This window comes from Protopterus annectens, chromosome 12.part0 (genome assembly GCF_019279795.1).
Source record: "Protopterus annectens isolate FY-2018-M chromosome 12.part0, PAN1.0, whole genome shotgun sequence".
Taxonomy (NCBI): Eukaryota; Metazoa; Chordata; order Ceratodontiformes; family Protopteridae; genus Protopterus; species Protopterus annectens.
Window position 1 is genome coordinate 478023192 of NC_056746.1, and position 15541 is coordinate 478038732.

Consider the following 15541-nt stretch of genomic DNA (forward strand, 5'->3'; position numbering starts at 1 on the left):
CCTGTGGATTTAGTTTCCACTCGTGAGGGTCCATGAGGTTTCTGCTTAGTTCGTCTGCCAAAGTATTTTTCTTTCCTGGCAGGAATTGTGCCTGCAGATGTACTTGATAGGTCAGTGCTGTGTTCCACAAAGTCATGGCTTGCCTGCAGAGGGGGTAGAAATATGTGCCCCCTTGCTTGTTTATGTACCACATAACTGTGGTATTGTCCGTCTTTAGTAATAGTTGTCCTGGATGTAGAAGATCCTTGAAGGCTGTCAGGGCATTCTGTACAGCTAGCATCTCTTTTTGGTTGATGTGAAGATGCACTTGGTCCGCGGGCCACATGCCCTGAATACATTTTCCTGCCATGTGTGCCCCCAGGCATAATCTGATGCATCTGTTTAGTGTCTGCCTGGCTGTGGATAAAGTGAAAGGCTGTCCCTTGTTGTGGTGACAGGCCAGTGCCCACCATCGAAACTCCTGTTGCAGGCAGGGAATAAGAGTTATTATTGTTTCCAGGCTGTGGCAATGTTGAGTCCACACACTTTTTAGATACCACTGTAGCTTCCTCATATGCAGTCTTGCATATAGAATTAGCAGAATGCAGGATGCCATGAAGCCCAAAGCCTGCAGAATATTTCTTGCAGGTAGCTGGGTCTTTGTTGCCATCATCTGAAAGTAATGAGTCAGTGGTCTTTGCTTGTCTGGCGTGAGATAAGCCATCTGAGCAGTTGTATTTAAGCTTGACCCAGGAATATTATCTCTTGAGTGGGCACTAGTTTAGATTTATTTTTGTTTACTATGTATTCTAGGCAAATTAGTAATCTTTTTACAAACACCAGATGTTTTAGTAGAATGTCTTTGCTCTCTGCTTGAATAAGGCAGTCGTCCAAGTAGGGATATATAGGAATTCCTTTTTGTCTGCAAAATGCAATTACTGGTGCCAGGCATTTTGTGAAGACCCTGGGCGCAGTAGATAAGCCAAAGGGCAGTGCAGAGAATTGGTAATGCATTGAGCCAGCTATGAATCTGAGGTATCTTCTGCAAGATTGTCTGATTGGGACATGCAGGTATGCCTCTGAGGTCTAAAGTAACTAGCCAAGCCTTCTTGCCCAGCATGAGTAGAAGTTGCTGCAGTGTCAACATTTTGAATTTTGGAACATCCAGGAAAGTATTTAGAATGGACAGGTCCAGTATTGGTCTCCAGGCATTGCCCTTTCTGGGTACCAAGAAAAGTCTTGAGTAAAATCCTTGTCCCTGTTCTTGCTGTGGTACTTTTTGAATAGCTATTTGTTTTTGTGCCTCTGCCCATTGATTTTGTGGCAGGTCTGGCATACCTTTTGACCTTGGTAGGGTGTGAAAGTAAAACCTGTAACCCTGAGAAATAATATTCAGTACCCATTTGTCCTGGGTGATCATGTGTCAATTTTGTGAGAAAAGTGCTAGTTTTCCCCCTAAGGGTGCTGCCAAAAGGTAAGTGCTTGGCATTCATAGAGGTAAGTCATTGGGATTGTTTCCTGTAAGGTTGTGATTTGTCTTCTCCGCCTTTGGGGGCTGAAGCACCCCATTGTTTAGGTCTGTATGAGCCTTGGGGCTGAGATCTGCCTCTTGGCGTCTGTATCTGCCTCTTTGTGGCCTGTCTGTCACTGGAAAGGACCAATTTTTAGAAGGCCAGTTCCTGCTAAATCTAGGTGGCTGAACCTGTAAGAAATCCTTTACTGTCTGCATTGATTTTGCTTTATCCTCCATTTTCTTTAACACCTCTTCTGCCTTAACACCAAACAAAGTATCATGCTGTAATGGAGCATCCAATAATTTTGCTTTAACATGATCAGGTAAACTTTGTTCTTTTAACCAAGCATGCCTTCGAATGACAGACCCTGTAACTACGGCTCTGCAAGAAGCCTCTAATGAATCAAAACCACATTGCAGAGTATGCTTTCCCACTTGTTCAGCCGCATGCAATAAATCCTGCATTTCCTTATTGTCAGAACATTCTGAGCTTGTAAGCATTTTCTGTTTTAGCAAAGACATTAGGTATTGTTGATATTTAAGCATGTGAAACTGGCAGTTTAAAGCCCTTACAGCTAAAGTACCAGAAGTGTAAACTTTTTTCCCCCCATCTATCCAGTGCTCTAGAATCCCTATCTGAGGGAACGGGATTTTTTGCAGTGGAAGCCTTGACCCCTTTGGGACCCTGAGAAATTGTTTCTGGGTCAGCAGCAGGGTTTTTATAAAGAAATTTATGCGAGTCTGGGACCCTGTAGTACCCATCTGGCTTGACTGGTGCAGGGGGTAAAGAATCAGGAGACAAACTGGATTCAGAAAAAAACAACAATATCTAGTACGGGGGGATAGCAAGGGGCCTGTGCTGAGGCAGTAAAAGAAAGTCTCCGAGCCTTTTCTTGGATTCTGAATAATCCTGGCTCTCCCAATGGAAATGCTCCCTCATGGTGTGCAAGGTGGTGGTGCTGCGGTAGCGTTGTCACCTCACAGTAAGACGCTGTCCAGTTCGATTCTCAGCTAAAGCGTCTTCTGCGTGGAGACATGCGTAAATGGGTGTACCTTCGTTGAAGGCTGTGCGTCAGAGCTGGCAACTCTGTACATAAAAATCTACTGCCAATCATTAGCGGACCGGAGTTCCGCTGTGGCGACCCCTAACGGGAAAAGCCAAAAGACACAACAACAACAACATGGTGTGCAAGGTTTCCCCAAAAGAGTAATCCTCAGGAGAAGAGGCTGAAGGGATAGATTCTTCAGCATCAGAGTCCTCATAGGGAGGAAGAGAATATAGGGAATTATTTTGGCAGATAATTTTGGATGCCACAAAAAGTCCTGGTCTCAATGACATGCTTTCCATTGTTCCTGTATTAAAGCTAAGAAGTGCAAAATTGTAAATTTTTCACTAGATGGCAGTACTTCTCATCTTGTATTAGAAGTGTATTAGGTTTTTTTATGATTTATACACAAGTTTTTTATTACATATTTTTATAAGACACTGTTTTTAACATTTAAGCACACAGATTCAATGATTTTATTTTATTATTTTTTTTCAAACAATTCATCATGCGTATTTGTAACATTAATACGAAATGCTGATAATATGCATGGGTTAATTATGACATTTACTATTGCCATTGGCTATTACAATTTTTTTATTGGATAAATGTTTTTATTGGACAACTGTTTTAAATTGATTTTGAATACTTATTTAAGGGTTGTTCAACATTTATTGAGGTTTTGCCTTCTGAAGAAGACGTTCGAAAACGTATTTTGTGTGTATAGCGTTAGTGGTATTTTTTTCGCCTTTTCAATACATTGACTGGAATTCGTCCTTCTTGGTCTGGACCCTTATTTGGTTCTCCAAGTGAACCTTGGTACTGGAGGAAGAGAATATCCCTGTTCTGAAGAGGAATCAGAGGAAATAGAAACCTGGTCAGAGGAATCATAGTCAGTGTCTTGCCTAGGCCTATTATAGGTCCTTGGCCATTTTAAGCATCTGTTTCTTTGGCATGGATGACTGTCCAGGAGAATGCTGTACTGGTTTCTTTGTCTTTAATGGTGTTTTTGACTTTGCCTTGGCTGCTGAAGTGGACTTGATTGTAAGCTGTGTAGGTCTGAAAACACCCTCAGAAGCCGATGCCTGCTCAGCGGCTCTGGACCCATTTGAGGGAATAGTTTCCGTAGGCCCAATATCTTGAGTTTCCAGAGGCCTAGTTGTCTCCACGTGGGAGTCGGAGGCGGCCTGTGGCTCTGAGGTAGCGGGTGTCGGGGGCTGCGAAAGCGCCTCACTGAGAACTGGCGACTGGCCTGGAAGAGGCTTCGTCGTCGGTTTTGGACCTCGGATGCCTGTCCTTTTCTTTGTCTTTGCGTTTTTTTATGAATTCCGGTCGTCGGTTGTTCCGACGGCATTATGTAGTTAAACCTTCGGCCAAAGTAATGTAAAGCAAAATCAAACCGACGCTTAATAGTGCGTTGGTTGAATCTAGCACAAAACCGACAACTAGCAACGTCGTGGTCAGGGCCTAGGCAAGGAATACAGTAAGAGTGAAAATCCTTATGAGGTATTTGCTTCCCACAAGAAATACAATTGTTAACTTTTACTGACATCGGTCTGGAGCAAGAAAAAGTTTCCCCAACGGGGTTACTTGGCTTTATTGAAGACTTCGGTTCTGAAATTCATTTTCAAAAATCTCAGGAGTCGGCTGACCGGCACTTGCGAACTGCTTTTGCTTCGGGCACCGCGCAGCAAGAAAGACTGAAGAAAATGGCATTGGCTGCATCTTCTACACCCCTGGCGCACTGACGTCAGGGAAGAGGCAGCAGCAACCGACGCCGGGCCAGGACTTTGGAATTCAGGCTGACTGCGGGTAGCCTGCCAGCAGGATAACCCAAGTGTAATGACTGCAACAGTGAAACACGATGAACATCTGTATGCAACAACAAAAAAAATATCAACAATGATATTTAGAAGTAGAACAGTCAAGTAGCAGAAGTAAACAAAGGCACAAGGCCAGATGAAACAATGCTACCTAGAAAAAATATGCACATAAAAAAAAAAATAAAATGAATGCAAAAACGGGGGAAAAAGACAAAAAATGGAAGACTACAGAACAAAATAAAAGACTTATCTAACACCAGTTACCACTTGAGCTACAGGTGACCGCATCCAAATGCTGAAGTGACAAATAAGGTACTTCAGGAGAAGACATGATATGAGAAAAAGGGAGGAGCTCGAGCTACAGAGCCAGTTGGATCCGAGACCACTGGTTGAGGAAAGATGAAAAACAACATCAAATCCTTGTTTCTTCTACATTTTCCTTCACTTTCACATTTTAGCTTCAGTAGATAAGTATACAGTCTCAAGGGAAGATCCCTCAACTGCAGTCTTACTGATAAATATCTCATGCAAAATATTTCAGGTCTTTATTATTCACACCTATTAAATTAACTTATTTTTATTTGAGTTCAAGGACAGGAAGTATCAAAGACTCCACAGGAAAATCCTTCCTAACAGAGAAAAGAAACAAGGCCCTTACAAAAAACGCCAGGAATAAATGCAAACTCACACAGACGCTGTTCAGGTGCACAAAATTATCAAAAAATTATTTTCACATGACCTGGTATAAGGGTAGCCACATCCACAACCCTTTTTCCCTATTTTTGCACACGGGTTCAGTGAGTCACATCAACAGTGACCGATCATCTAGATCCAATGTTCACACCGCTAGGTGGCAAATTAAACCACATACATTCATTTTGGATGTTGGGCACAGAATAAAGATTAAGTAAAACTTTGAGGTGATAGTTCTCTAACTGTGCCTTCAACATGATACCATGCCCAGTCAATCACAAAAAGCAGCTTCTATTTAAGTACGCATTAGCCTATTCACTGTAAAAGAATCCAGATAAGCAACAAATGAAAAACAAAAAAGGAAAGCTTTGCAGCCAAAAAGCTTATTTATCAACACAACTGAAAGAAAAAAAAACTGAATTCCCTTCCTACAGCCTGCAATATACAGCCTTCAGCCACCCAGTGACCAAATGCTGTCACAACAGACAATGCCTGGGTTGGACAGAATTCACTACATGGGACTTTAAGGATTTTTGAATGGCCTGATATTCAATACACTAACACTACAAATTAAATTATGACTACCAAATAACAGAAATGGAAGTGAATGCTATTTCTACATCACATAAAAGACATGCCAGGTAACGAACCCAGAAAAAATATTCTATTATCTCTATTCTGAAATACTGTTTTGCTCTTGTATAACTAGCCAGTGCATCTGTGAATAGTCATAAGCCACAATGTATTGTTATTAATTTGCTCCAAAAGAATCTTGCATTTTCTCTACTTCAACTAACTTTGGTGCAATATCTGTAATCTGTTACAACCTTAAGATTTATTTTCCTGGATCTCTGCTGAAAATTGGCTCTGTACAGTTAGAACTCTCGCAGACATTAAAAGCAATTAAACCAACAAGTAAATACGTTCTAAACTTCTTAAAATGGCAACCATTAGATCTCCTTCATAAAAAGCTGTCAAACTGAACATTCCATCATTCATTTTCTAATACCCACTTCATCCTCTTCAGGGCTCATTGTGGAGCTAAAACCATCTCAATAAGCAATGAGCATAAAGCAGAGAACTAATGCTGGACGTGATGACAATCCAATACAAGATATACATACACACACACACACACACACACACACACACACACACACACACACACACACACACACACACACAAGTGTGCACAGGCACACATGCAATTCTCGCATTACTAATTCACCTACCAGCACGTGTTTCAATACAGGAAGAAAACTGTCACACCAACATAAATCCATGAGGACAAAATGATGGTATTAAGTCTCCAAAAAGAAAGAAAGAAATAAGGTACTTCAGTCTTGAACCAAGCAAAACAGCAAGCTCTGTGAGGCAGCAATGTTAGCCACTGTACCGCTGTGGTCAGTGCTAAGTCCATTCACAAGCCAAACATGAGTACCTGTTCTCTGTAGTAAATGTAAACTACAGTCCTGCAATGGAAATATCCATATATTAACCTTTCTAGAATTCTAATATAAAGCTGTGAGCAACAGTCACCAGAACAGTACACTTCTAAAGAGACAGACTTGAGTTGAAGCCCTATAACAGTCCTCCACTGGGGAAGATTTAAATATTAATGTAGATCTGTTGTAGTAGATCTGTTGTAGTATTTTCCAGTTATCAGGGATCTGCTTAACTTCTTAACAGTGAGAATATTACATTTCAGTTCACACTAAAAAAGTATAAGAATTTGTTCTTCAATTCAAAACAATATTTCTTTTATAATATCTATGCTATTTAAGTTGCAAACCAAAAGAACCTACTTTCTGAAAACACCATTTTTTTACATTTACCCAGAATACTTACAGCCATGGTAAGAGGCAGGTGACCCTCCAGATTTCCCATACTCATGTTCAGAGTAACTTGTAGACAGGTTTGGCTGACTGGAACCCCGACCAAAAGAAATCTGATTATTACTCCCAACTCCAGTGGCCACTTGTGCCATACGCTCTTTTGTCTTGAGAGCCTGAGCTCTTTCAGTTTTAAGACGGTCATCATCCTTCAAGAGTGTCACAAGCTGCTTTGATTTTTCCCGTACATTTATACCTTGATCTTTACCATCTCTGTCAATGTACTGAAAATCCTTGAGTGTCTGGATAGCAAATATATTCTCTTTACACTGTTGTGCCACACGCTCAGATCCAGTTTTTATAAGGTAATCCAGGAGAGTCAGGGCCTTGTACACATGTCTCCAGTTCTTACCATGGTCATTGAGCCTTTTCCAAATCATGCTCATGATTTCAGAGAAAGCCACAACATTGTAAGTCAAGTCTGCTATTTCAGTCATTAATGAACTTGAAGGTCCCCAAGGATCATTAGAAGTTGCCTCGCGAACTTTAATTTCGGCCTCTGAATAATTGTTAACAATGTTTTTCATTTGTCGTCTAATAGCAGAAGTTGTCATTTTGGATTCCTTTTTACAGGATGAACTAAAGTAACAGATTACCTAATAAATCGTTTTTGTTTTTTTCTTTTTTTTTACAAAATGTTTTTTCTTGTACTGTAATCCAGTTGAAAAAAATGTGCGTTTTCAACTGTACATGAATGCCCTTTGCTAAAACCATTTCCTTCCTTCAAGAAGAGGAGTCTGCCAACCAGTGAAAATCATGATCTAAAAAACAAAACAGAAATGCAGTTAAATTTTGTAATAAAATATTTTCTGTACTTCAGATTTAGTAGCAAACAAGGTTAACATGGCTTACACACTCTTCCCATTGTTTAATGTGCAAATTGCAGATCCTGCTTATCTTATTTACATCCCCATCTACAGTCCTTGTAGAAAAGGATGAACATACAACTATCTTACACAATCTTGAATTAGTCACTGGTTTTGACTCTGCCTCTTAAGAAAAACAATGTCAATCATCCACACAACCCTTTCTGTGAAAAAAAGAACTTTTACACACCGCTTTTTCTTAGGTCACGTAAGACAGTACAAATAAAGGTCCCCAATACTAACTTCTTTAGTATTCCATTAGTTGCCACCCTTTCATCTGATAAGTAAACCTTTCATGTCCTAGTATGTAGCTAATGTTTTATTCATACTATCTGAATACTTTTTAAAATATAAATACGCCACATTTCACTGCTCTTTTCTGACTTAATCCTTTGGCTACCCCAAGAAAAGTACAGTTTTGTACCTACCATAAATGTAGATGTCCGAACTGGATAGCATCTGCAGTCATAACAACTGGGTTGTCCTGTCGTCAGGCAGCCCTTCAGTCGGCCGGATTCCAAAGTCCGGGTCCGGCTTCGGCTGATGTCGCACTTCACCCGACGTCATCTCTGTTGGTCTTCGGGTATAAAAGCATCAGCCGACGCCATTTTCCTCAGTGTTTCTTGCCCCAGATGCCAGTAGCCCTCTTGAAGGCTAAAATTTGGATAGATGCCAGTGTTTCCAAAAAGATAGAGGTAAACACAAAAATAAGCATGTATGTACATATATACAAACAAATACACCATAAAAGACTCCCCCCCACCAGCTAGCTATTAGGAGGGTAAACACCCTAGGAATACCACAGAGGGGAAGGAGGGAGGGTAATCCTGACTGCAGATGCTATCCAGTTCGGACATCTACATTTATGGTAGGTACAAAACTGTACTATGTCCTTCATGGATGCATCTGCAGTCATAACAACTGGGTAGAATACCATAGCCAACTAGGGGAGGAGGATAAAAGTAGATTATGGTGTGTTTAGGATCCCTTGCAGTACAGCAGTGGCAAACCCTGCTCGGGATCTGGAATATAGAGGCAGATTATAATGCTTGGCAAATGTATGCACGGAGGTCCAAGTAGCCGCCTCAATAATGTCTTTGGTTGCCACTCCTCGTAAGAAAGCTGTGGTAGTGGCTGTTGCCCTTGTAGAATGAGGTCTAATGTTCTGTGGAATTGGTTTTCCATGGAAGGAGTAACAGAATCGTATGCAATTTCCTATCCATTTGGAGATTGTCTGTTTGGAAATAGCTTTTCCTTCCCTTCCTGTTGCATAGGCTACAAAAAGTTGGTCAGTCTTTCTGCTATTTTTGTTCTGTCCAAGTAGTAGCGTAGCTGTCTATGTACATCCAAGGTATGCAGTATTCTTTCCCCTCTGTTTTGTGGGTTGGGAAAGAAGGTAGGTAGGTGGATTGCCTGGTTTAAAGACACTCTGGATACCACCTTAGGCATAAATGTAGGATTAGTCCTCATGGACACTATCTTGGTGGAAGATTAGGAAGGGTTGCACTGCCATTAAGGCCTGTAGTTCTGAAACCCTCCTTGCTGAAGTAATTGCCAGTAGGAAAGCAGTTTTCCATGACAGGTGTTGTAGGTCTGCTGTTGCTGCTGGTTCAAAGGGTGATAGTGTCAACTTTTCTAGCACAAAGTTTAAGTCCCAAGCTGGTAATGGTGGTTTCCTTGGAGGTTTTACATTCTTGATTCCTCTGAGGAACTGCCTGAGCAAAGGGTGCGAAAAAACAGGTGGATCAAAGCTGTATTCTGCTGAAATAGCTGATGCATGTATCTTGATGGAGGAGTAGGACAGGCCTGAATGAAGAAGTTCGGCCAGATACTCCAGAATGTTAGGCATATCTATGTTTGACACATCTTTTCCTCTTTCCGTACTCCAAATGACAAACCTTTTCCATTTTCCAGCATAGTTCCTTCTTGTTGAAGGTCTGCGTGCTTCAAGAATAATGTCTTTAACTCTTTGGGAAAGTTCTGGATTAGCTGCTGCTATGTGATGTTCCATGCAGTCAGTTGCAACGTTTTTAGGTTTGGATGTATGATGCTGTAGTTGTTCTGAGTTAACATCAAAGGCATCGGGTATTGGCCACATATTGTTCCGAGACATGCTCCTCAGCAGTGGGTACCAGTGTTGTCTTGGCCAGTTTGGAGCTATCAGGGTTATCCTTGGACGTTCTTCCTTGATTTTTAGTAGTACTTTGTGTATCAAGGGAAGAGGTGGGAATGCATATGCTGTTAGGCCTTTCCAGCTGAAGGAGAGCGAATCCACTTTCCATGCTAGTGGGTGGAATGTCCTTGTGCAGAACTTTTGAGCTGGTGATTGAGAGGTGATGCGAATAGATCTATCTGAGGCATTCCCCATTTCTTTGAGATGGTCTTGAAGATGTCCGGGTGCAGCTTCCATTCGTGGGCATCCGATGTGGTTCTGCTTAATATGTCTGCTAGAGTATTTTCTTTTCCCGGTACAAATATTGCCTGTAACTGGATGTTGTAGCTGAGTGCCAGGGTCCACAGCTCCAAAGTCATTCTGCATAGGGGTATGAATGAGTGCCTCCCTGTTTGTTGATGTACCACATGACTGTGGTGTTGTCTGTCCTTATCATCAACTGGCCCTCTTGGAGAAATGGTTTGAACTTTTGGATTGCCAGTTTTACTGCCAGCATTTCTTTTAGGTTGATGTGCAGGTGAAGTTGATCCTGTGTCCACAATCCTTGCACGCATTTGTCCAGCATGTGGGCCCCCCATCCTAGGTCTGAAGCGCCTGTTGTGATGGTCTGGCTTGCTTGACATCTGCGAAAGGGTAGGCCTGGGTTTGACTGACATGCCTGAGCCCACCATAGGAACTCCTGCTTTAAGCATGGAATTAGTGGGATTTCTGTTTCTAGGCTGTGTCTGTGTTGGGACCATAAATTCTTTAGGTACCACTGTAGTTTTCTCATATGTAGTCTGGCAAATGGGACCAAGATTATGCATGATGCCATGAAGCCCAAGGCCTGCAGTACTTTTCTTGCTGTTAACTTGTTCTGTTTTGTTAGTGCCAAGAAGTAAAGAGGGAGTTCTTTTTGTTTTTCTGTAGTCAGGAATGCCATTTGTTTTACTGTGTCCAATTCCGCGCCCAAAAATGTCCTTGTTTGGGATGGTATCAGCCTTGACTTTTGTAAATTGACTGTGTATCCCAGTGCTTGTAGCAAGTAAATGACCCTTTGTAAATCTGTTGTCAGCTTGCTTTTGTTGTCCCCTTGTAGCAGGCAGTCGTCCAGGTATGGGTAAATTTGAATTCCCTGTAGTCTGCAATGGGCGATTACTGATGCCAGGCATTTTGTGAATACTCTGGGCAGTAGATAAGCCAAAGGGCAATGCTGAGAATTGATAGTGCTCTGATCCTGCAAGAAATCTGAGGTATCTTCTGCAGATTGGTCGAATGGGGACGTGCAGGTATGCCTCCTTGAGATCTAGAGTTACCAGCCAAGACTCCTTGCCCAGCATGGGAAGAAGTTGCTGTAGGGTCAGCATTTTGAATTTTGGGACAATGATGTATGTATTTAAGGTGGACAGGTCGAGAATTGGTCTCCAACTTTTTCCTTTCTTGGAACTAGGAATAGTCTGGAGTAGAACCCCTTTCCTTGCTCTGCTGTTGGCACTCTTTCCACAGCTCTCATGTTTGCTAACTCCATTATCTGTTGTAGTGCCTCTGTTTTTTGATTTGGAGGTAGATTTGGAATTCCTCTTTGACTGGTAAAGTGTGGAAGTGAAACCGTAACCTTGATCTATGGTTTGTAAAATCCACTTGTCTTTTGTTATGTAGTGCCAGTTCTTTGAAAATAAGGTTAACTTTCCGCCTAGAGGAGCTGCTATTTGTTCCCTGGTAGGCGGATTTAGGAATAAGTCACTGTGGTTGTGCTGATGTAGTGGCAGTGGTTGTGTCTGTGCCTCTGTTGTTACCTTGCCACTGTCGCCCTCTGTAGGCACCTCCTCTGGATTGGTTTCTGCCTCTGGAACGTCTATTCCTGCCCCTTTGAAATTTTGTGGAGTCAGGAAAGGACCAATTTTTGGCAGGCCAGTTCCTGCTAAACCTTGGGGTTGAACCTGCAAGAAATCTTTAACCGTTTGAACAGATTTTGCCTTTTCTTCCATTTTCTTCATAACCTGCTGGGCAGGTGTACCAAACAAACTTGTCTTATCCATAGGAGCATCTAGCAACTTAGCTTTAACATGATCCGTAAAGCTTGCTCCTTTAGCCATGCATGCCTTCTTATCACTGTGCCAGTCATGGCTGATCTAAATGAAGCCTCCAGTGCATCATAGCCACATTTTAAGGAATGGTTGCTAACCTGTTGTATGTTATTTACCATTTCTAATACATATTTCTTATCAAGAGATTCATCAGTGGTTAGTTTTTTAGTTAACTGATCAAGCATAAACTCTTGGTATTGTATCATGTGAAACTGACAGTTTAAAGCTCTAGCTGAGAGAGTAGCTGAAGTGTAGACCTTTTTACCCCATCTGTCTAATGACCTTGCTTCCCTTTCAGAAGGAATAGGGTTTTTAGCTATGGTCGCGGCTACTGCCTTGGGACCCTGGGACATAGTTTCGGGGTCTGCAAGTGGGGCCTTGTAAAGGTGGTGATGAGTATCTGGCACCCTGTAAAAACTGTCTGGTTTGGCAGGGGCTGGGGGTAAAGAATCTGGAGCGGAGCAGACATCATTGAAAGCATCATCCACCACAGAGAGAACAGGAGGTATAGCTAAGGGCCTGTGCTGTGGGAGGTGCAGAAAGGTCCTAAGTCTTTTTCTGGAGTCTGAAAAATCCTGTTGCTGCCATTGGAACTGCTCTCGCATGGCATGTAAGGTTTCCCCAAAGGAGAATTCTTCTGGTGGGGAAGCAGCTGGAATGGATTCTTCAGCATCAGAATCTTCAAAATTGGAGAAAGGAGCCTCTGGCAGGTCAGTTATGTCTGATTCGTCAGCAGAATCATCAGAGGACACTGGCTCATGTGGCTCTGCCCTAGGTCTCTTCTCTGGGGGCTGAGAGGCCCTGTCTGGGTGAGATTGAGATCCTCTAATTAATGAAATTAAATCTTCTGCCAAAGTAAGCATTTGAGAAGTAGAAGAGGGCCTGGTTGTGGGGGGTTTAACAGGCACTGTCTTAGTAGTCTTGGCTGCTTTAGCCCTGGCGAAGGCCTTAATGGACATGGCTGCTGGAGGCCTAGCAGCACCACGTGCTGGGGTAGAGACATCCAAGGGAATGGTGTCTGATAAGTCAGTGGCAACCACCGTAGTGGATAAAATTTCTGAGGCCGATTCAAGAGTGGTAGCAGGGGCCTCAGTTGTAGAGATAGGTTCAGCTGTACTTTGATCAGTTTTCTCGGTTTCGCCGAAACAGAGACACTCGCGTTTGCTTAACCATGGTTTCGCCGAAACCGGACCGCGAGTGTCGGTCTTTATCTTTGCGTTTTGTGGCAGATTGGGTAGGCGGAGGATCCGACGGCATAATGTACGCAAAATCAGAACCGAAAAACTGTTCTGCAAACTCCGACCGACGCCTAAGCGTTCGTCGGTTGAAAGAAGCACAGGCCGAACAGGCTGCTACGTCGTGGGCTGGGCCTAAACAAGGCAGACAATAAGAGTGGAAATCTTTATGAGGTATTTGTTTCCCACAGGTTAAACAATTATTAACTTTTTCTGACATCGGCTGAGGCAAGAAAAAGTCCCCAACGGGGTACTTAGCTTTAGAAGTCTTCGAAGTAGTATTCGGTAGAAGTAATCTCTGGATCTGACCGACCGGCACTTGCGAACAGTTTCTGCTTCGGGCGCCACGCGGCAAGAAAGACTGGGGAAAATGGCGTCGGCTGATGCTTTTATACCCGAAGACCAACAGAGATGACGTCGGGTGAAGTGCGACATCAGCCGAAGCCGGACACGGACTTTGGAATCCGGCCGACTGAAGGGCTGCCTGACGACAGGACAACCCAGTTGTTATGACTGCAGATGCATCCATGAAGGACATCTGTATTACATTTGTTTGGCATTGCATTCCTCCCAAGTACAACTGTGAAAGTAAACTTTCCATAACATTAGATATTTGAATGACCACAGCTGCAGTAGCCTTAGCTATATGGGTTATATCCTGCACAGGACACAACAGCCAGTCAGCTTCCAAAGGGTACCTTCCATACATAATCTAAAAGCCAGAAACCACAAGTACAGCAGGTGCAATGGCCAAACAACGTAACTTAAAAATAAAAAAAACGGCCAGCACCAAATAGTGAAACAAAAATATATTTATTGTGACAGCTCCAAAATGGTAGTGTATATATCCGCCAGACTAGAATCAGACCGTTTTCGGCATCAAAATACCTTCATCAGTAAACTTAAATGAATGCTCAGAAGCATTAAATACATAATGCCACTTCCTATTGGCTAGTCAAAATTGCTCATTAAGACCAGCTTTGAACAATCCCCTAAGCCTAATGATCCAACTTCAGGACTTAAATGTCCAGCTCCCTATATAAACATACCATTCATCATGCTACAGCACAGTTTAAGTTTATTATTATTGATCATGTACAGGGAAATAGGTTGACTAAAATGGGTTGCCATTCCATTCTAAACAATAAGGAAAGAAGTTGGATCATTAGCCTTACATATTTTATTTTATATATTTTAATATATTTTTGCTTCACTATTTGATGCTGTCCGTTTTTTTGTTTTTTTTACCTTACATACATCCAAATCATTACTCAACATCCTCATCATTAGGAATGGAGAAAAAAGGAACAGAAGGAGACACCTGGTACCTGGTAATGACAGTTTGCAACAGGCTCATTGCTAAGCTGAGATTTTTTTTTTTTTTTTTTTATTTATTTTTTTACACAGACAGAAAGTTTCTATCAGAATTATTAACTTTCCATTTCTTTTTCCTAGGTTCATCCTCACAGGAAGACAAGGAAAGGGCGGGTATAATCATCCCATGCAAGAAGTCACTTCCCCCGGCCACTCTGAGTAGCCCACTCAGGGTGACTCCTACAATTAAAATGTATGGTTCTCTCCTACCCACAACCAACAGACATACAGGATGTGTCTGACCCAAAGTCCACAGTAGTTGGTAAGGCTACACCATAAAGACTGAAGGGAACCAATAAGTGGTCCAGGGAACCAGCAACAGCCACTGCAAAGTAATCTACCATTGGTCGAGGCACTGACTGACAGAAAGGGCTCAAGCTTCAACTGATTTTTTTTCTTTTTAGGGTACCCCTGCCCTATTTAGTAATGGGTGCTAACCCTAACATTGACACTGCCCCTTCCCCAACCTTAACCCTGCACCTTACAGTCATTAAAGGAGTACCGCACCCACAGACTCAAAAACATGTTTAAAACATCACGGCATGATGTTTCCTACACTTTAACAGCACTCTGTGATTATTTACAGGATTTTAAATATTTTTATATGTAATTCTGGGCTCGGACCACCTGGAGGCTGGCATATTGAAGTGGTTTGGATAAATCAGGTTGCCATCCAGTATCCCAGAAATCATTGTTTGGCTCAAAAATGTTACATCATGCAGGCCTCCGTTTGCCTAAAGTTGACAGATGTTGCATGCGTACAAAGTACTGAGTAAAATAGAACAGTGTAAGTAACATTCCCGGCTGCTGGATGACTACTTAAAACAGAAACAGTGCAAATGCCACAGAACACACTGAAAGTACTGTTTACTGCTGCCTTT

The 15541-nt window shown here is 42.2% G+C and overlaps 1 protein-coding gene across 7 annotated transcripts in view; it reads right to left on the bottom strand.

Annotated features, from left to right (window-relative positions):
* EPN2 (epsin 2) overlaps positions 1-15541 on the bottom strand; it is a 978978-nt gene that overhangs the window by 851996 nt on the left and 111441 nt on the right. For all 7 annotated transcript variants that reach the window (XM_044089576.1, XM_044089572.1, XM_044089573.1 and 4 more), the window contains exon 2: positions 6903-7707. In XM_044089576.1, coding sequence (XP_043945511.1) covers positions 6903-7500 — 598 coding nt within the window. In that variant the 5' untranslated portion in view covers positions 7501-7707. The remainder of the gene's footprint in view (positions 1-6902; positions 7708-15541) is intronic.